Source organism: Thamnophis sirtalis, unplaced genomic scaffold (assembly GCF_051295495.1).
Source record: "Thamnophis sirtalis isolate CommonGarterSnake01/CBP01778 unplaced genomic scaffold, rThaSir2_p1.2 scaffold_12, whole genome shotgun sequence".
Lineage (NCBI taxonomy): Eukaryota > Metazoa > Chordata > Lepidosauria > Squamata > Natricidae > Thamnophis > Thamnophis sirtalis.
This window is the reverse complement of record NW_028261392.1, coordinates 66,645,097-66,666,567: the sequence shown is the minus strand read 5'-3', so window position 1 is coordinate 66,666,567 and position 21,471 is coordinate 66,645,097. Positions and strand designations below refer to the sequence as shown.

The 21,471-nt window shown below is 38.4% G+C and overlaps 1 protein-coding gene across 3 annotated transcripts; it reads right to left on the bottom strand.

Annotated features, from left to right (window-relative positions):
- Positions 1 to 5,383: 5,383 nt before the first annotated feature.
- Positions 5,384 to 21,156, bottom strand: RO60 (Ro60, Y RNA binding protein). Of its 3 annotated transcripts, XM_087726221.1 has the most exons (9): positions 21,011 to 21,156; positions 18,384 to 18,987; positions 17,108 to 17,328; positions 16,468 to 16,614; positions 12,397 to 12,534; positions 11,062 to 11,178; positions 10,164 to 10,277; positions 7,155 to 7,301; positions 5,384 to 6,515 (listed from the first exon to the last, which is right to left on the bottom strand). In XM_087726221.1, exons 2-9 carry the CDS (start codon positions 18,961 to 18,963, stop codon positions 6,363 to 6,365), a joined length of 1,617 nt encoding a protein of 538 aa, XP_087582347.1. In that variant the 5' UTR covers positions 18,964 to 18,987; positions 21,011 to 21,156; the 3' UTR covers positions 5,384 to 6,362. The 3 variants fall into 3 exon arrangements, with proteins under 3 accessions (XP_087582347.1, XP_087582348.1, XP_087582349.1); XM_087726222.1 differs by lacking the exon at positions 10,164 to 10,277; XM_087726223.1 differs by lacking the exons at positions 17,108 to 17,328; positions 21,011 to 21,156 and having other exon boundaries at positions 18,384 to 18,578.
- Positions 21,157 to 21,471: the final 315 nt, after the last annotated feature.

Below are 21,471 nucleotides of genomic sequence, written 5' to 3'. Positions count from 1 at the left end.
GTTCCATAATGTCGGAGCTGCAACAGAGAAGGCTCTCCTCCGCGTAGTCGCCAGTCGGCACTGACTGGCGGATGGAATTCGGAGGAGGCCTACTCTGTGCGATCTGGTGGGACGCAGGGAGGTGATTGGCAGGAGGCGGTCTCTCAAATAGTCAGATCCACTACCTTTGAATGTCACAGGTGAGTTAGATGACTTTCAGATTAAGTTAAAACTTTTATCGTAAGTAAAATTAAGCAAACGCAGAGTAGTGTTAAAGTGGTAGTGAAAGACTAGGAGAGCAGTGAAGACAACTGGGCAATTTGGACCCAACATTCTCTCTTGTAGAGAGATGGGAAGTTGAATGGTGGTGGAAGCAAACAAGACAATTATGGACCAATATTGAATAGGACCTTACATGGATTAGTACACAGGATACACAAGGATATATGAGGACACATTCTTGTATTTTTGCAAAACTATCCATATTTCCTTTAATGAAACACACAGACTTTTTAAATTAATTCAGTCTTATAAAAATTAAAATGCTAAGAGATCGATAGATAGATCAATCGATAGATATTCATTCTATAATCTATCAATTTGGATGGAATGGTCTCTGACATTGAAAGAATAACACATACAAATGGACTCCTTTCCTCTCCAATTCTGCTCTAGATAGTTGAAGAACTGTCTAAAGCAAATCGGGGTTTAGTCAAAAGGGACAAAGAGAAGGGGGAAGTCATATATCACATTGGCTATAACCTTAAATTAACTGAAAAAGTATTTCATTGCAATTAAATCCTACAATCACACCCATTTGTAACACAGAATGGATTCAGTTTTGAAACATGCAATATTTTTAAGGTCCCATTTCATCTTGCACTCTTTTTCATAGACAAGAAGGCTCTTCTGTCCTTCCAATACCCAGAGAATCTCTTTTCTTTCCTATTACTAACATCTATTGCCAAGAATGATTTAAATAAAGTGGGCTATTTACCATGGATACATGTAAGTTAACCCTTTCCTCTCCCCCTCCCCTCCTTGGCCTCTTCTCTCTTTCAGTAAACATGTTATGTTCAAATGTAGCAGACTCCACTTTCCTCTTTATCTCCCCCTGCCATCATTTAAGAGGGTCTCTTAATCTGCACTGAAACAGAAGTAAAATATGGGAAGGCATCGTATGGGTAAATGGGAAAACGAAGTCACCTATCTGTTATTATATATCTCTAGATAATTCTATCCACAGCACAGAGAAGAATGAAAACCGTTAGGATAAGGGAATAAAATTGACACCTCATTTATTATAGCTGCTATTCTATTACTTACTTATTCCATCACTGCTTCTGCAATATGGTTTGAAAAAACCCCAATTTTAATAGTAAAACCAGCATATCTGTACAAAAAGCTAATGCCTACATTTTACTACCTTTATAACCATTTGATATCACAACACTTGCTTATTGAAAAAGTAATTTAAAGTAGATTGAACAAATTCAGAGTGAATTGTATTTTAGCAGGCAAGTCAGTATAACTATTACTCAGTGGCATATAATCAACATTTTAAAAAAATGAAACAAATGTATAAAGGATAAAGAATTGTTTTATACATTAGAACCTAAATACGTTAGTTCTAGTTATGTGTATATATATATATATATATATATATATATATATATATATATATATATATATATATATATATATATATATATATATATATATATATATATATATATATATATATATATATATATATATTCATTCATGAGAAAAATAAATCAGGATGAAAAAAAGCTTTAGATCGTATGCAAAGATTTGAAGAAAAGCTTTGATTTCTGTATTTCCTTAAAAAACAACAAAAAAGCTCTCCAATTCTCCTGGGTCAGGAGGCCAGCAGCTTTTGTAATGGAAGAAGTCATAGAAGTCATTTAAAATATGCAAGGAATTACGTTGTATGTTCAACATTGCAGATCAAAATATTTTCGCAGGACGTATCTTTATATTGGTCCAGGAGCTTTAAGCTAAATTCATGCAGCCTCATAGCTTTCCCACAGATCTAATCATAAATTTTCACTTTTTAAATTTCATTATTCTAGTATTGGCATTTCTCCATAAGGAACTACAAACAGCACAACTATTTGTACAGAGATTAGCAACAGCACATAGACTTATATACTGCTTCACAGTGCTTCACAGACCTCTCTAAGTGGTTTACAGTCAGCATATTGTCCCCAATCTGGGTCCTCATTTTAGTGACCTGGGAAGAATGGAAGGCTGAGTCAACTTTGAGTCAGTGAGACTTTAAATGCTGAATTGCTGGCAGTCAGAAGAATTAGCCTGCAATATTGCATTTTAACCACTGTGTCACCACGGGTGGAAGCATGATATAAGTATAGCTATAATCCTTCCAAATGAATCAAAGGCAAAAGACCTATAAAGTGACTTAGGTCAGTTTCCACTTATACAATTAACTTATTCTATAAATCACAACTACAATTAGATCTTGGCAAACGTTTTAAAAGCCACACATTTATAATTACAATTCATATTTATGTGTAGCAACTCTTTCCAGACTCAGCAATATTTTTATACTTGTCAGACGCTGTCTGTAGTATCTATGCATCTATGTTCAACATCTCTCTCAAAAATGAGTCATAATAATAATACGAACCATGATCTTTATTTTTTTTACAGTTAAATAGAAAATGCAGTAAGAATCCTCTCAAAAAATAGACCAAAAAAAAAACTAGTTTAGTGTACATATTATTACCCAATGTAAAACGCCTTGTGTGGCACTGTAGAAACCCTTTTAGATATTTAAATATTCTTTAATAAAGATAATTTACAGAAAGGTCAGTACAGCTACAAGTTCTTTAAAATCCATGATTTCAATAGAGCAGCTGTTGATCAACTGCTCCTTCGGTAAAGGACAGGTCAGCATTTCCAAAGCAAACTCCTTCTCTCTAACTATACCAAGAACTGATTACTGACTAGAAGGGAGATTTATTTTTATGCAAGTCCTTTCGTGCAGCATTTGGAGGTAATTTGGGAAAAGCAGCATGCCTGCTCTAAGTAGCTATGATTTTTAAAAAGCCCCAGAATAGTATTATTCTAGGGGAGTGGGTCTCAACCTTCCTAATGCAACGACCCTTTAATACAGTTCCGTATGTTGAGGTGACTCCCAACCATAAGATTATTTTATGTTTTCTGTATTTTTTTCGAAAATGTGTTTTCCAATGGTCTTAGGTGACCCCTGTGAAAGGGTCGTTCGACCCCCAAAAGGGTCCCGGCCCACAGGTTGAGAACCACTGTTCTAGGGCTTTAAAAAAATCGTAGCTACCTATAGCAGACATGCTACTTTTACCAAATTACATCCAAATGCTGCACAAAAGGACTTGTATAAAAATAAATCTCCCTTCTATCCACTTCAGTATCTGCTCCAAAATGCCCAGTTCTCCAGTGCAAATTTGCTGCAGGCAGGAAAGCTGAAGTAGTTGGGGGAAGTTTAATCAATAAATCTTCCAAGCAAACAAATATTATAAGACTGTATCATCACTTTTCATTTAGTATCAGATTCTATAACCTGCAGTATAAATTTAGCCCAGCATACATATTATTATTTCGGCACTTTTCATTGAGCATCAGGAGCTTTCCATAACTTTACCTGATGTGCTGTGTTTCTATCACCTCCCATCCAAGTTGGGGAAAACTGAGTCAAAGCAATTTCTCTAGCCATTTTTATCTAAAAAAAATTATGACATACATTATGTCTGGAATTATGAAAAAAATGTGAACAGCTATCGTAAGTACACAGTGAAAATCTTTGGGTAGATAATTGTCACAATCTTGATTACCAACTGTTTACAAGATTATCTTGCAAACTTGAATTCATTTAGAGGATTTGGTTACAGCAGTGTTTCTCAACCTTGGCAACTTGAAGATGTCCGGACTTCAACTCCCAGAATTCCCCAGCCAGCATTCGCTGGCTGGGGTATTCTGGGAGTTGAAGTCCGGACATCTTCAAATTGCCAAGGTTGAAAAACACTGGGTTACAGAATGTATGCTACTACAAATGTGGCGCTAGGCGTACATTAGCCAAAGGTGGAGAAATGGCTATTTCTAAATGTTATTAAATTAGAAATCTGGCTAACAATGAGGGAGGCTGGGAATAGAGAGGAGGAAAAGTTACCCATTTAACACTGACATGTTTCTCAATTTTCTAAGTCAATGAATGGTGTTTTTTCAAAAACAAAGGATATTTTCATGGGTGACAATACCCCATTAAGCCTGGCTTTGTGACTAATTTGTCTGCAAGCACCACATGCTCAATGAAAACGTAGCTTCCGTGACTTGGCTAGTAGAACTTGGATAGTTTGCCGATCCTGCATTGCAGTAAACACTGCCATAATTGTTTTCCTGACTTTCCTGCTGTTGCATGTCATATGGAATTGCAGCAAAGGAGAACTGTCCAAACCAAGAAGAGTGATTTTGTACCAAGCTGGGAATTGATGCATTGAGTTAAGAACCCTTAAATATAGGAAACTGTTTCCACACTATTGCTCATATGACACAGAAACGTCTCCTGATCTACAGAGGGTTTGGATGAGGGGACTGTAATATAGGAAGAAAAGGAACAGTAACATCAGTTGTGAAACAGTCTTCTATATAAGCTGCCTCTTTCTTGCTCAGCCCATCAATTTACTAACGTTTAACTCTTCTGTTCAATTAAGAGAGAATGTATTGTTTACATGAACTTATTTTCTAGGACAAAGATGGACAATTTGTAGTTTAGCAACATCTGGAATGGTACCACTCCCAGCAGGCCCAACCGGAATGCCAAGTTCAGATCAGCAACAGGTTATCTCCTTACCAAAAGAATTGTGGGAACAGCTAAAATGCTGCAGCTGGTCCTAATCTTGATTTGCCTACCAGCAACGATGGTCCTTGCATTAGGGCACAAAGGAATCAACAAAGGGCAAATGGCATTAAATTGCATGATTTAGGAACAGATAATCCCTGGGAAAACCGACCTGATGGTAAGGCAGGAATAAAAGTATTTTAGGCCCTGTCTGTGAGGCCCATTCATTGAGCCGCCCGGAGTCCTTCGGGATTGGGCGGCCTATAAATTTATTAAACAGAGCACAGAAATGGAGCAAGAAAGCTCTTTTTGACCAATTGTTCATGTGCAGAGTCTATATAAATTAAAATAACATATGATCAGCTGTCTTGCTCTCACAGCAACTCTACATTGAAGTAGATGTGCTGACACAAAAAGACTACTTTGCAAATATTAATATGTACAGAGAGACAGATCAGCCATCATGTTAAGGTGGAGCTAGAAATGTGTGTCCATTTCTGATTTATTGTATAACTGTTGTACAAGTAACCCGTGAATATGGCTAACTTTATTAATAATCCCTATCCTTGCTTCTTTTTGCCTTTTTTCTCCTCTTACTTCAAGAGATATGATAAATCACATTTTCTATAAAGAACATCAGAAGATATTCTTTATTTTCTGATATTCTGATTCTATAAAAAATAAAAAATAAACTTGAGAAACCTTCTATTATCCATTGTCAGGAAATAAAACACAGACCAGTTACACTTCAGTGTTTTTCAAAGTTGGCAATATGCTGGTTGGGGAATTCTAATTGCAGTCTACACATCTTAAAGTTGTCAAATTTGAGAAACAATGAGTTAGACCATAATGTGCACAAAATTGATGGTTTTTGCAAGACCTTTTTTAAAAACAAGAATTTAGAAGGCTAAAGTATAATCATCAAATCAATACCCCTGGGAATAATCTGTTGTTTCCAAATTTCCCATTGCTTAATACAAAATATTTGCTAAAAACAAGGAGAGCATCAAGTTGCCAGTGGTAAATGTTCCATAAAGTTATTGGAGGTAATGAGCAATGATAGAAATAATATAACCTGTATTGCATATGTGGCTCGTTTTTTTCCCAGCTAGTAGAATAAATTATTCCAATCAAACAGTTGTCAGCCTGAAACAGTGTAAAAAGGTGTCTCATCCTTTGATTCCCTGTGATTAACAAATTCATTTTAGGAAAATAAAATCTTCAGTAATGGAACACATTCTCATAGTTAAACTAATATAAAAAAATTAAAAGCATTCACTGTATTCCACGTTTAGTTCTCAAAACCAATAGGAAACCTAGAATTATGCGCGACAGATGTAAACAGCATGTTCAGAAAGTAGAGTTTGCCACTGGCTGTTTTCACATCTCTTTTAAAATGTTAATACTCCAACAAAAGGATGAAACTTAGCCTTGGATTAATAGAGTCTTGTTAATGCAATAGACAGCTCCCCCAGTCGATTCTTCGGGAAGTTAATAGCTTTAGGAAAAGTGGGTGCTCACAGGTTTAGATCAAATCCAAAATGAAGTTTTGAATGACAACGGGTGTCCCTGTATCAAAACCACAAATGTCCAGCATTCCTCTGTCATCCGGGTCTGCAACAGTAAAGCCACTGGATGTCATTCCGCAAACGATTAGCTTGGATGGAATTCCCATTCTCTACAAACAGATAAAGAGAGAGAGGGAAATGCTTTTTTTCCCCCCAGATTATACTTGCAAAACAACAAATCCACGTTCTTCCTGGGAAGTCTTGCTTTTTCTCCGTATTTTGCCAAGGTTTTTGAACCCAAACTATCCCAACTACAACTAGAGAGACCTGAATGAGGCAAATGGGGGAAATATACTGGTTTTTTTATTTTAAGAAAATTATACTTTCTTTCCTTTCCGTGGAAGTCCTTTTCTTAGCACTGCTCATGGCTGCTGCTTTGTCCTTAAATAGCTTTTTTTGCATCCGATAACAAGCACTGTTCCACTTGTGGATCACTTATGTGAGCCCAGTGTACTTCTAGATCAGATCACTGTAGTGCAGATAGCTGGAAAGTCACAAGCAGTGGTGATATAGCACTAATATAAACAGGACTAAACTAGGATGCACTGAACACAATGTTAAAGAAGCAACTTTATACATTTATATTTCATTCTACTTTAGGATTAGAATTATATTGTTTGCCCAAAACCACTCCAGAAAATGGTTCTCCGTTACAACATACATCATCAGAAAGCCGGCAGCTACCTTAAGAAGGCAAAACTTTATAAAGAATCATTTCTCTCATTTTGCATTATTTAAAGAATACGTACCTCTCTATACTCTCTCAACGCTGTGGCAGGGTGAACATCTCCAGCAAAGGTCTCACTATCCATGAAGATAATAAAAACATCAACCGCTACACCTGTCTTTTGGGCCCAGAGCAATGGAGAAGAACAATTGGTGGCGCCCCTTGGAATCTATCAGCAAAAAAATAATTAAGATCCAAACAAGCAAGCAAAAATTATGCAGCTTTTTAACTTAGCAATGTTTCTGCCTGGGAACTAGCAAAGGGAATGCGAGTTGAAGTTTATATTTAAGATTGCAAACTGTGTTGTTATATATATATATATATATATATATATATATATATATATATATATATATATATATATATATATATATATATATATATATATATATATATATATATATATATATATATATATATATATATATATATATATATATATATGTTACTGGCAATGTTTGAAAAACTTGCATTGTATAGATTGCTTAGGAAATCTATAAAAAGTGTGATGTCTTTAGGCAAAGTTCGAAATGCCTGTTATTTTAATATGCTATATAAGCTTTCCATAGGCGTTGGATATAATATGTTGGCGTTATGCAGAATGACAAGCACTATTTAGGTAGAGTATGCAAAGTCAGTCATGAAAAGGGTTAGGCTAATCTTTTATTGAAAAGGTTTTGTGAAAATGGAGGAAGAAAAATAAAATTTAAAAAATAGGATTTTCTTACCCACCCCCACCCCCCAAAAAAAAAAACAAGAAAAAAAGGGACAATGTTAACCTACTTGTTGCAACAAGGAAAGCTAGAATGGCATTTTTTATTTTATACTTTGCTGGTTTGTTTTTTGTCTTTGCATAGGGTGCCTAGAAAATATGGAAAATATTGGGTGCTTCCTTCATACTTTGACGTCCCATTTTTGTCATTCTATAGATTTCTATAAAATGCCTAATTTCACACATTGATGGTAACATACAGTATATATTCTATCAGACAATCTGTGACCTATTTGGTGATTGTTTCAGAGACCTTTCCTTACCTAGATAAAGAGAATGACCATAGGTGAGCAAAAATTATAGGGGGGGTAGGAACAACTTTCCGTTGATTTTCCCATCGAATTTTGTTGCTGGAAGCCAGCAGTAAACATTAGGAACCGACCTAACCTTCCCAATGTTCACTGACAGCTTCCAACAACAAAACTCGACCTTCCTTACTTATTCCTCCCTCCCTCTTGTCTCTCCCTTTTCCTTCCTTTCTCCCTTCCTGATAAGGCTGATAAGTCACTACTATTGAGTGGGGAAGGGAATAAGAGAGTGGCCAGAAACTGTCAAGAAATGTTGAAAGTGATGATCAAATGGTCTCAAAGGCATGGTGGCACCAGCACTGAAGTACAAGCTACAACTTCCCTAAATTTCATTCCCTCAGAGTAAGAAGTCACAGCATTTTGTAATTTAACGCATTTAAGGTACTTTGGTTGAAAAGGTTTTACCCTCTGCTCAACTAAAGGGTGTAGACACGAGAGCTTTGATAGTATTTTGATATAGCGATTGATGCTTTCCCTAGGAAGTGATCAAATGCCAGCCAAATGGTTTTTTTTTCCCCATTGAACCAACGTCTCCTGTGATTTGCAACAGCATTGCAGCTTCAGACAGAGACCTTCCCTACTTGCCCATTGGGCCTGTTCCAAACTGAGAGGTGAATAAAGGTGCATAGCAACGCCGTATTACATGCAATTGCTGTTCAGAGAGAAAACCCTCCGGCCTGAGGGTTTTAATCTTGTGGCAAACTTTTTCATCTCCCACACGTGCAGAGATAAATCCACAGGCCCACAGCATGTAAACAGACACACATATGTATGATTCTATGGCCAGAATGGGCAAAGTTCATAGAAGACTGCATGACATGAAATGGAGAAGATTACCTTGCCCAGCAATATTTCCATGTCCATTCAGATTTCTCTTTTCCTTTTTTTAAAAAAAGTTATTACTAAGAGCTCTTTCATAAATCCATGCTGATTTCCATCCTATTCTGCATCCATCCTTAATATCTTAATCTTACATTAAAGTTCTTCAATGATTTTGCCCTAATCTCTTCTGTGTTTCCTTCTATAAACCCACACATTAATTTAATAATGCATTTGATCACAAAACCAAGGAAAGTAGCGTTCATTATATCCACTGCCCCAAACAAATTTACATGCTCTGTTCTATTAAGCCAGCTCATTTATTTTTACTCAACCCCCTGTAACTCATGTAATATAATAGTGCCTTCAAACTATATACTAACATACTTCATAAAACATAAAACCAAAGCATATCCATACACTCTTTACATCTCTTATTAGTCATCCCTTTTTCATTTTTCTTTCTAATGAAGTTTAGGTACTGGATTACTTAGGCCAGTGTTTTTCAACCACTGTGCCGTGGCACACTAGTGTGCCGTGACATAGTGTAAGGTGTGCCGTGGGAAAATTACTTTATATATAGTCAATATAGGCACAGAGTTAAATTTTTTAAACATTTTCTAATGGTGGTGTGCCTCGTGATTTTTTTCATGAAAAAAGTGTGTCTTTGCACAAAAAAGGTTGAAAAACACTGACTTAGGCCAATGTGCTTTCCTTTTTATTATGGTATTAGCAATAGCAATAGCAGTAGACTTATATACCGCTTCATAGGGCTTTCAGCCCTCTCTAAGCGGTTTACAGAGAGTCAGCATATTGCCCCCAACAATCTGGGTCCTCATTTTACCCACCTCGGAAGGATGGAAGGCTGCGTCAACCCTGAGCCGGTGAGATTTGAACCGCTGAACTGCTGATCTAGCAGTAGCCTGCAGTGCTGCATTTAACCACTGCGCCACCTTGGCTCTTATTATGGTATTAATATTATCATGTGCTATATGCAAGTAATAAGAGAGTCCCTTGAAAATAAAATGCTTCCATGAAAAAGAATTATGTGTTTAAGACTTAGTAAATATTTCTTTTCATGGTAAATACATTAACTATTCTCATATAAAACTACTTTAAGAATATTAGATACCTCGGACATTTTCTGTAATACTTGTGGTAAAGTCATATCCTCAGTCACAGGACAAGTAACTATATCATGGGAAAAAGCAACGATGTGGGAATCTCTTTCAGTGCGTGCCACAACCTGGGAAAAACCAAATGACCAAAGGTAAAGATAGAATGTTATTTTCCTGTTTCTTGAATTAAAAAGCATTTCTGTAACTCAAGCTTTCTGTGGCTTTCAAATGTGAAATAGCTGTTTCAAAAAAAAACCTTTTCTATTCTAATTCATCCCTATTCTAACTCTCCGCCATATCCTAGTCCTTTCTCCAAGTGCTGAAAATCAGATTACCAAATCTTGCACAATGGTTATTTCTTGACTTGTAGAACAGGCATTGATGGGATGCATCCTCTTGGCCAAATACTTACTTTAGTAGGGGAGGCATTAATCACTGTAAAAATGCTTCGTTGCCTGCTCTAACTTGAGCAACAGGAGAATTATGCGTTGTAGACAAGTGGCATGACAAGACAGGGTAGTAAGGCATGGAATGAATGAAAGGGTATCAACACGTGGCCAACTACTGTCCAGCAAGTGACTTAAATTCTAAACACACAGAGACATTTAGGAGTCATCAGAGGAAATATATCCTTGTATATTTTTGGGAAATGTTGACCACGTTATCCAAAAATAAAAAGGATAAATAAAACAGACGCTTGATTTATATCTGAAGAAATAAGTAGAATAGGAATTAATACCTATGTAGATTTTACATGGATAGGTTTGTTACAGTTTTGTTTTAAAATCATATTATCATGAGGAAGGTATCCTGGGTTTTACCAAATTACAATCTATTGAGTCTTGGAAACAATGCCATCACATCCCAAAATTTGAGACCCAAAAAATATCATAAAAATGAGACATTTCTTACCATGCACATTGTGGCAGCAATGGTTCTAGCATTCAGCACACTACCAAAAACCTTTTGCAACATAGAATCACTAACATCAACTGCAACTAAGATGCGCTTTCCCATTGGTTCTAATGCCTAAGGAAGAGGCAATGAGGGGAAAGAAGAACATACGTTTTTTTTTTTAATTTCATGACTTTTCATAGTTGTGAGTGATTTCAGAAGCAACAGTATTAACAGAAGAAAAACTAGTTGATGACAAAAATAATTTAATATACAGACATATGAAAAGAGGGTCCTAATCCAACACCTCTACCACCTTTCCCCAAATGTAGATTATAGTGGAGGCAACCCAGCGTAGCATAATTTGTAGACTAAATCTCCATGCGTCTTAAGCGAGGAAAAAAGGAAGACTACAGCCTAGATCAGTGATAGCGAACCTTTTTTGGCTCGCGTGCCAAAAGCAGGGGGAGTGCAGAGGGGTCGTGCACGGGCGTGTCATACCCATAATGCTTTGCACACGACCCCAGTGCGCATGCGCACATGACCAGGCTCCGGAGGGCAAAAAACAACCCTATGAGCAAACCAGAAGTCACTTCCGGGTTGCTCGTAGGGCTGGTTTTAGCCCTCCGGAGCATTCAGGAGCCCTCAGGAAGCTTCCCCGAAGGCTCCAGAGAGCAAAAAACGACACTACGAGCAAACCAGAAGTGACTTCCAGGTTGCTTGTAGGGCCGATTTTAGCCCTCCGGGGTGTTCAGGACTCTTCAGGAGGCTTTCCTAAAGACTTTGGAGAGCTAAAACCGGCCCTACGAGCAACGCAATAGTGTTGTTTTTTGCCCTCTGGAGACTTCAGGGAAGCCTCCTGAGGGCTCCAGAACGCTCTAGAAGGCTAAAATTGGCCCTACGAAGCAACCCTGAAGGCTCTGGAGGGCTAAAACCAGCCCTACGAGCAAACCAGAAGTCCGTTCCTGAACATCAGGTTTGCCTGCAGCAGCGGTTTTTTGTGCTCCGGAGGCTTTAGGGAAGCTCCTGAAGCCTCCGGAGGGCGAAAAATGGCCTCAAAAGCAGGCCAAAGTCAGCTGGCCTTTGCGTGCATGAGCGCTGGCCAGCTGACAGGGCAAGCCTCACGTGCCCTGACAAATGGCTCCATGTGCCACCTGTTGCACGCGTGCCATAGGTTCGCCATCACAGGCTTAGATTGCTATGGACTGCTCATAAGAATACTAAAAAACAAAAATCCTAGGAACATTTACCATCCTGCTTTTAGTGTTTATTGCCAAAATCAGAACCTCCCTAAAGAGATATTGGTTGAATGCTTCACTTATACTGAAAGTAATGAAATATTCATAACATTACCTTGAAGGAGTTGTAAAATGAAGTATTTAGAGCTTCCAAGATGTCCTTCTCTGGTTGCCAGCGCAGTTTCCCCCGATAACCACGTTCTCCTTTATAGTTTTCTAATGCAACCAAAATGTGGAATGGGTGTATTTGAGCCTAAAGAGTTTTGGAAAACAGACTCCAAATGTTAATTTCTCCATCCAGCGATAATTTCTCTTAATTAACTATGTTATGAAATCACTGATTCTGGAATAGAAAATTATATTTAAGTATTCTGAATATAGTGCAATACAACTTTTTAACATGTTTTCAGAGTATTATTGCTAGAAATAACTGCTACAGTATCCCTTAGATTTTCCCCCTTTCATCTAAGTGAGATTAAAAAAATATTTTTTTCAGTTATTAATTCAATGGTTTTGTTGGTTTAGAGAAATTCAAATTTATATGATGACCTCACAAATTTGGTTTGTAATCAGAACACTGATTTTTTATTCTTTGCCTTCTGTAAATCTATTACACAAGAAGAGAAATCCTTTCATATGACGGTCAGCCAATGTTCCCGACAAAAGGATATTTTTGTACAGTATTTTTTTGTAATTTTCACTTTTTCAGCAAAACAAGGATTCCCCTAGTTTAACTGTAGAGAAAACATTCAAAAAGTTACTGACTTGAAGGAGTACCTTTATTAAAAAAGATGAATGGAAAGAAAGATTGTGAGCATATTTAAAAATCTTGTACATGTAGTCCTTGACTTACAACCAATAATTTAGTGACCATTTGAAGTTGCAACCGTACTGAAAAAAATGACTTATGACCAATTTTTCACACTTACGACCATTGCTGTATCCCTGTGGTCATGAGATCAAAATTCGGATGCTTGGCAACTGGCATGTATTTTTGATGATTGCAGTGTCCCAGGATCAAGTGATCACTTTTTGTGACTTAGTGTCTTTGTTGAGTCAATGTGGAAGCCTGGTTCACTTCACAACCACGTTACTTACTTAAAACTGCAGTGATTCACTAAAAATAGTGGCAAGGAAGGTTGTAAAAGGGGGTAAAGCTCACTTAACAACCACCTTGCTTACCAATGGAAAGTTTGGGCTCAGAGGTGGTCATATGTTGAGGACTACCTTCCTTCATCAACTAGAGTTGCCAACTTGGATAAATCAATATAGGACAGGTAATTTTGAATCAATGAGAGAATCAAGATCAACACTATTAAATAATTAGTTCTGATTACTTAATCCACTTAGTTTGGCGAAACGCTTTAAGGCACCAGGAAAGTTCCATTCCTGCCTTAAGTAGAAAGCCAGAGGGCTGATTTTGGGCCAGTTGCTCTCAGCCCAAGGAAGACAAACGACTCCCAAAAATCTTGATAAGAAAACTGCAGGGATATGTCCAGGCATCAGCACGGGTCGGGAATGATTTGGCGGCACACATACATAGACACACAACCCCCTTTAATTACCTGTCAAATAATTCACCCCGTCTGTAAAAGAGTAATAGCTTTATTTGTTAGGTAGATAAAACTAGGCGAAATAGACACTGAATAAAATGCAAATTGATACAATATTATACTTTAACTCAACTGAAGGTCCATGACATATAACATTATCCTCTATCATATAAAATTGGAAAATAAATAAATAGTTATTTGTTTTAAGGCAACCATAGAATTCTGGGAAAAAGATTTCAGTGGTTGTTTTTTTTTAAGTAACTAGAATCCAAGTGTAATTCTGGCGGCAGTCTATTCCAAAGGAAGAAGGGGGGAAAAACCCTGGAAACAAATAAATTTTAAAGAAAGGTCTTAGTCCAGATCTGACAATCTTAATCAAGATGTGGCTATTCCAGTATTTGGCACAAACAAGTAACTCTAACCCAATAAATTTGGTCAAGAGCAGAGATAAAAGAGTCACCAGCAGATCTTTCCAATAGGTAGATGTACAAGTACTCCTCAACTTACAACAGTTCATTTAGCAACCGTTCAAAGTTACGACAGCACTGAAAAAAGTTACTTATGACCAGGGGTGGGATTCAGCCGGTTCGCACAGGTTGGCGAACGGGATGTTAATTTTGCATTCGGTTCGCCAAACTGGTTGTTTCAAGGACCGGCTGGCCCCTCCCACCCCTCCCCTCCCAGGAGCCTCCAAGGGACCCGTTTATCATGCCTGGTAGGTGAAGGGCCCAAGCAGGGAGGGCGAAAAACAGGCCTCCCAGAGGTCTGGGAACAGGCTCGCTTCCAGCCTCCGGAGCAGAGGGGAGGCCGTTTTCACCCTCCTGGAGGCTGGGGGAAAGCCCCCAGAGCCTGCGGAGGCCCACTGGGAAGTACGAAAACAGGCCTGTTTCCGGCATTCGGAGGGCCAGATTCACTTAACAACCATGTTACTAATTTAACAACTGCATTGATTTACTTAACAACAGAGAGATCGTAAAATGGGGCAAACTTCATTTAACAATCACTTAGCACTTAGAAATGTGCTCAATTATGGTTGTACATTGAGGATTACTTTTTATACAGGGCATGATTTATCAATTCTATCAATTGGTACTATTATCTTTATTTAATTCCTAACCACTCTAACAACTGTCAATAGAAAGAGTACAAGCAAAAAGAAAAAAAAGCAATGTCCATAATAGTACAAACAACATTCTTGACAAAAATAAAAAAGAATAATGAAATCCTGTGATCTAGTTAATAATGCATTCTATAAACATTTATTAAATGCAAGCAACAGAGTTCAATAGCTTTTTGTATAAAAAAGCTTTTTTAAATATAGAAACTTCTACACAAATGCAAAGTAAGAAATAAAAAAAACTGTTGATGGATATTTGGACTCGTTTTACATAAGCATATTCTAGACCAGCCTTTTTCACATGGCATTCCATAGGAATCATAGGAGTTCACAAGAGATTGTGATTTTTTCAGCTTTGCATACTATGTAATACTAGCAGTCATAGTAGGTGAAATTTTTACACAATGGATCTCAGCTTTTTATATTGCATTTAATTTTATATCAATTTTCCTAATATAAATAGCATTAAGTACAATCAATTTACAATATTCATTTCCCCCCCAAAAAAATCTACTAAAACTACTTTTAGAAAAATTAAATCCTATTTTGTCTTACACCAGTTATTCAAAACATTATTTGGTAAGTTTTTAAAATTTATGAAAGGGAAAAAAAAGATTAATTTCAACAAAAGTTAAGTTAAACACAACCATATTTTTTTTCCAAGAAGGAAGGCTAAAAAGTCATTTTTAGTTTCAAATATGGAAAAGAACTACTCTTGGACATATCATTCTTCATTATTATCTTGTACATTAGAAATTTGGATAAAATTATAAAAATGTGGAATATTTTAAAAGGAAAAACTGAACTTTCCTCTTTCCATATTACTGACTTGCATTAGAGCTAGTGTCCTTGTGGTGGAGGGGAAGCCGACACAAAGAGTACAGTAATGAGTTTGCCAAAATACATCCACAGAAAAAAGATAAAAAAACTTTGACAATTATTGTTGGATTATTATATCTACAATTCACGGATCATGTTAATGTGTTATTATCTGTAAACACAATAATTTTATGCAAGGAATTCTGTCAGACCCGACAATTATTACAAGGCTTCCCTCCATGCATATCAGCCGAGTGATTGCAGAGAAGAACATCTCTAATAGCGAATCTTTCTCTCCTTTGAGTATTCCCTTTGTAAGTCCAACTCCTAGTCCATTACTAAATATTTGGGATATCCTGTAGTAGTGTTATTTCTTAGGCATTTATACAATGATTTATTACAATGAAGCTTAATTTTCAAAACTGGTTTCTTTTAAAAGATCAATTAATAAGTATAAGTATAATCTTTATTGTCACTGTACTTAAATACAATGAAATTGATTTTAACCTCACTGGTGCAAAATTATAACAGAAATGAAAAAAAGAAAGAAAAAGAAAACTAGCATGTGAATGGAGTGATTGTGGTTGTATTTAAAAGTCTGACAGCCCAAGGATAGAAACTATCTTTAAACCTTTAAATTAATAGAGTATTGCTAGAATACAATGCAGATAAGAAATCAGCATTAAAAAATCTTTACCTTTTTAAGAAGTTTTTCATTTTTTAGTTTTTCGCAAATCATTGCTACCTCTGAGCTTCCTGGTTCAAGAACAAAATTTGCTGTCATTTTTCCCAAGTTCTTCAATATTGCCGTTACGGGCATGTTCTGTAGCAGTGCTTTCCATACCTTGTACAAAATGAAGTTCAAAGAAAAGTCATAATGTTTAAAGAAAAACACACACTCAGTATAAATATGCATAACTGTACAGGAATCACGTAAATGTATTTATTCATTCATTCGCCACCTTTCTACGACATCTACCTCATCTATGTGACTCTGGGCAGCTCACTATAAAAACATGTCACAAAATATAAAAGCATAAATAAGAACAAAGTTAAAAAACAGAGCGGTCTCTCTTCCCACAACGCAAAATTATTTTAATCAACAGGATCCCCCCAATATGCCCTCCCCACCTGAACAAGTTGAATGGGACAACACAATTTTGGCAAACAAGATAGTTCCTCAAGTAACGTAGCCCCATTGCCATGAAGCATACATGTAAAAACCTTAGTTTTACATGTATTGTAAATTGTTAAAATTTACTATAAAAACAGAGGAGTGCAGAAAACAACATTATATAGTGTGTTTCAAAGTATTAATGTTTCTCTAATTTCCTTACCTCTTTAGATTTCAAGTGACTTGTCAGGAGGTGTTCTCTAACTAAACTATGCTCTTCTATCAAATGAATCACTTCCAGTTCATCCGTTGTGTGCTTTACCCTCTCCACTGCTTCCAAATACTTCAACACTTTTTCAGCCTCAGCAGAAAGCCTGCTCTCTTTATAAGCCTCCTGGACTTCCTTCCATCCCTTCATTACATACTTAGTGACAATGGCCAGGCCTGTTGAAATACAGTAAGTTGTTTCTAATTTAGAACATGTTTTAAAAAAGAAATATGAACTCTAAAATAACGTAAAATTATCAAATATTAGGCTGGAAAGTGTATTTATTTTGTATTTGGTATTTTCTGCATCTTTGCAAAACTAGCAATTTATTTATATATTACCGTCTACATATATTACCTTGCTATATAAAAAGTGGAAGATAGTGTAAAAACAAAAAGAATACAGTAGTGTCACTATATAATTAAATACATACGGGCACCTATAGTGCTTTTTTCATAATTTATTCATCTGACCCTCAGTCTTTAGGATTGCTGATTGTGGACATTCTTTCTGCTGTAATTCTTTTATTGCTTTTGCTATTTCTGGCAGTAACAAAAATTACTTTTAGAAAACTGTCAAGGTTTTGATTAAAAAAAAAACCTATTACATATTCTCCCTATTATAAAATAAAACAACACAGCTTGTCTGTGACCATAATTAAACCTAAATTTTCTGTTGCTAAGCAAAACAGTCATTTTGCCCCGTTTTATGATCTTTCTTGCCAGTTGTTACACAAATCACTGCCGTTGTTAAGTTACTAACACAGTTGTTAAATGAACCTGGCTTTCCCATTAACTCTGCTTGTCAGAAGGTCCCAAAAGCTGATCACGTGACCCCGGAATACTGCAACTAGTCAGTTGTCAAGAGTCTGAATTTTGATCACATGATCATGGAGATGCTGCAATGGTCATTAAGTGTGAAAACTGGTCATAAGTCACTTTTTTCAGTGTCATTGTAACTTCAAATGATCGTTAAACAAACTGTTCTAAGTTGAGAACTACCTGAAGATTAATAAAAGTTTTTTTTTTAAAGTGGACATGTATTCTTTCCAATATTTAACACTTTTTATATGTCTGTCTGTTTTTCTCCCCACAATTAGAGTCATGACTTACTTCCATTTCTCACTCCTCCACCTCTTTTGAGTAACCATACAGGCAAAAGCAAAACGTTTCCAAATTACTATTTGCAAACCATCCTTGCCGATTCGGAAAATGTACTTGTGTGTCATTACCTTCATTTGCAGGCTTGAGATGTGATAACCTGAGAAGATCTTTATGACACCAGCCATTTTTCTTCTTGTATGCCGTCACCGCTAAAGCAATATCCATGTCACTCTTCCCATTGTACCACACGGAAACAGCTTTTCTCAGGGCCCGGCCCCACATGCCACAATTCATGCCTTCCTTCAGATCCTTTTTAAACTGGATGAAAGTGAAGAGGTGGGTTGGGGTATGACAAATGTCAGGCACAGCCCTATAAGCTTCTTGTTTGGTTTTGGCATCAGAACATTGTGAGCAAATGGCGAGCGCAAACAATAGTGGGTCCTGCTTTGCCGCTCTTCCTTCCTGGCTGAAGGTCTTTATTTCTTGCACCGCTTCGTAACCTTTGCCGCCTTCAATGAGCCTCAAAAGAGCATCTACGCTTTCAAAGCTCAATTTCTGTTCCTTGACGTAGAAGGCGCCTCCTTCGGAACCAAAACACAAGAAACGGCGCAGTCGGGTCATGTCTGTAACTTGCCACCCGCTTTCCTCTTCGGAGTTTGAGAGCTGGTTTTCATTGCAAGGCTGCGTTTGACTTGCTCCTCCCTCCATTGCTTCTCAGTGTAACGAAGCCTCCTGAGGAAACACAACAAAGATCATTTCGTCCATCTGGAATCCTGACTTGATGGTCACCTTTATTAGGACAATTACTCAAAACATTTCTTTTTAGGAAAAAGATGTTCAAACTTCAACGAAAACCTTCAGAATGAGAATCTTTGACATACAAAATATAGTACATATAGTAAGTATAAGGGATTATCTAAATTTCCAAAATATTCATTGACATTCTTAAAAAAAAATCCCTAAATGAACCAATTTTCTCAACGCTAGTGAGTCAATACTTTATTTCTTTCAATCCCAGATGAAGCTTTATAACACGGAAGGACAACGGATTCCGCTGAATAAAAAGAATATTTTGCATTTTTTAAAAAGAAAAAGTAATTTCATAATTTCTTATATATTCCTATGATGGTCTATGTAATTAGACGTTACTGTATTTTTCTGTGTATGAGGCACACTCCCCCCACTACTCCCCCCTCCATGAGGGTGGACATGTCTGTGCGTCTTATTGAGCAAATGTTGCTGAAGCCCCACCCACACACTGGCCCCCACCCTTTGTCCTCTGCCTCCCAGCAATTTGCCTCCTTGCAGCAAGCAGCAAAGAGCCTGGTCAGCTTCAGCACAGCCTGATTTAGCACAAGGAGCTGATTGGTGGTTGGATCTGTCTCCTGGAATACCACTTATCAGCTGTTCCAGGCTGCAGGGATCACCACCTATTACCGCCTCCCCACACCCCACTTTTGGCCTCCGTACATCCCGTTTTCATCTGTCCAGGTTGCCTATCCCCGCCTCCTGGAATGGGCCAAAAATGGGGCATGCAGAGGCAAATTGCTGGGAGGCAGAGGCAAAAAAATTTTTCCCTCCCCAAAAGTTAGCTGTGTCTTATAATCTGGAGCATTTTATATTCTGAAAAATATGGTATTCTGCCATTATAAGCATAACCACTGTATTTGAATCCAGAGACCAAAATGTTTAGGCAACTATATTAAATTCATGCCTCCAATGCATTTCTACTAAGCAATTAAGGTTTGATAAGGACCCAACATATTTCTCAAGCCATGGCCGAGCTGAGGTGGTGCAGTGGTTGGGGTGCAGCACTGCAGGCCACTTCAGCTGACTGCTATCTGCAGTTCAGGGGTTCAAATCTCACCGGCTCAGGGTTGACTCAGCCTTCCATCCTTCCGAGGTGGGTGAAATGAGGACCTGGATTGTTGTTGGGGGCGATATGCTGACTCTGCAAACCGCTTAGAGAGGGCTGAAAGCCCTAGGAAGCGGTAGATAAGTCTAACTGCTTTTGCTATTGCCCTCCTGTCTCCATTTATTCATACCCATTTACTACGTACATACTTAAGTTTATACTTATGCCTGTCATCTTTCACGTGTTTGACGAACTAAATGAATAAAAGCAAAAGCTGTAAGGTCTGTGGTGTCGCCCTGGATGGAATGCAGCACTGCAGGGCTGCTTCTGCTGACTGGGGGGGGGGGGGGATTTGCCATTGGGGGGTTCGTGTCCCACCAGGCACAAGGTTGGCTCACTCAGGTCTTGCCAGGTCTGGGATTGAGGCCGTTAGGGAAAATAGGCAGACTCTGCAAAACGCTTAGAGGGGGCTGCAGAGCCATATATTATTATATTTTATTATATTATAGTATATTATTATTATTATTATTATTATTATTATTATTATTATTATATTTTAAAGTCACTGTTCCCCCCCCAGGGACGTTGTGACTTTGGACAGTCAATTGAATCGACGGTCGTAAATCGGGGACCTCTCCCCCCCCCCTCCCGCCGCACCAGAGAGCTCCGATCGGCCCATCGATTAAACACCGCCTGGACTCCCTCGGCTAAAGGGCGACGAGCCGGGAACGTGAACGGCTAACAAAGAAAGGAAAGAAGGAAGAAAGAAAGGAGGGAGGGAGGGGGTTTGCCGCACCGCCGCTCCCAGGCCCAGCCCGGGGCTCTTCCCTGGAAGGCAGCCGAGAGAGAGCGGGGTTGCAAAGGAGGACGGGGCAGCCTCTGTGCACAGGCGAACCGTACCTCTGCGTGCAACTGCGGCGGCCTCCGCGGCCTTCGGGAGCCCAAGGAAAGGATCGGCTTCTCCTCAGACGCTCCGGCCGATCCTCCTCCTCCTCCTCCTCCTCCTCCTCAGCCGCCGAGGCCGCCCGGAAGCTCCCCTCACGCAGCAGAGACGAGGAGGGAGGAGGGGGGGCGCCGGAAGGGGCAGCGGGCCTCGTCGCACGGATGACGAGGATCCCCAAAAGACCCGGATGCACCGCCACGCCCCCCCCCGACCCCGCCCCTCCGTCTCGCGGCCTCATTATCCCCGCCCCCGTCTCGCGGCCACAGGGGGCGCCCGCTTCCGCCTGTCTTCGGGCGGGTTGGTTTACTCTCATTGACGCCGGTTCGACTCTTTGCTCTTAAAAACCCCGCCTCTTTCATTGCAAGCCGGAAATGCGGCACGCCGGGGCCGCCCTAGCCTCGCAATCTCTCTGGTTATT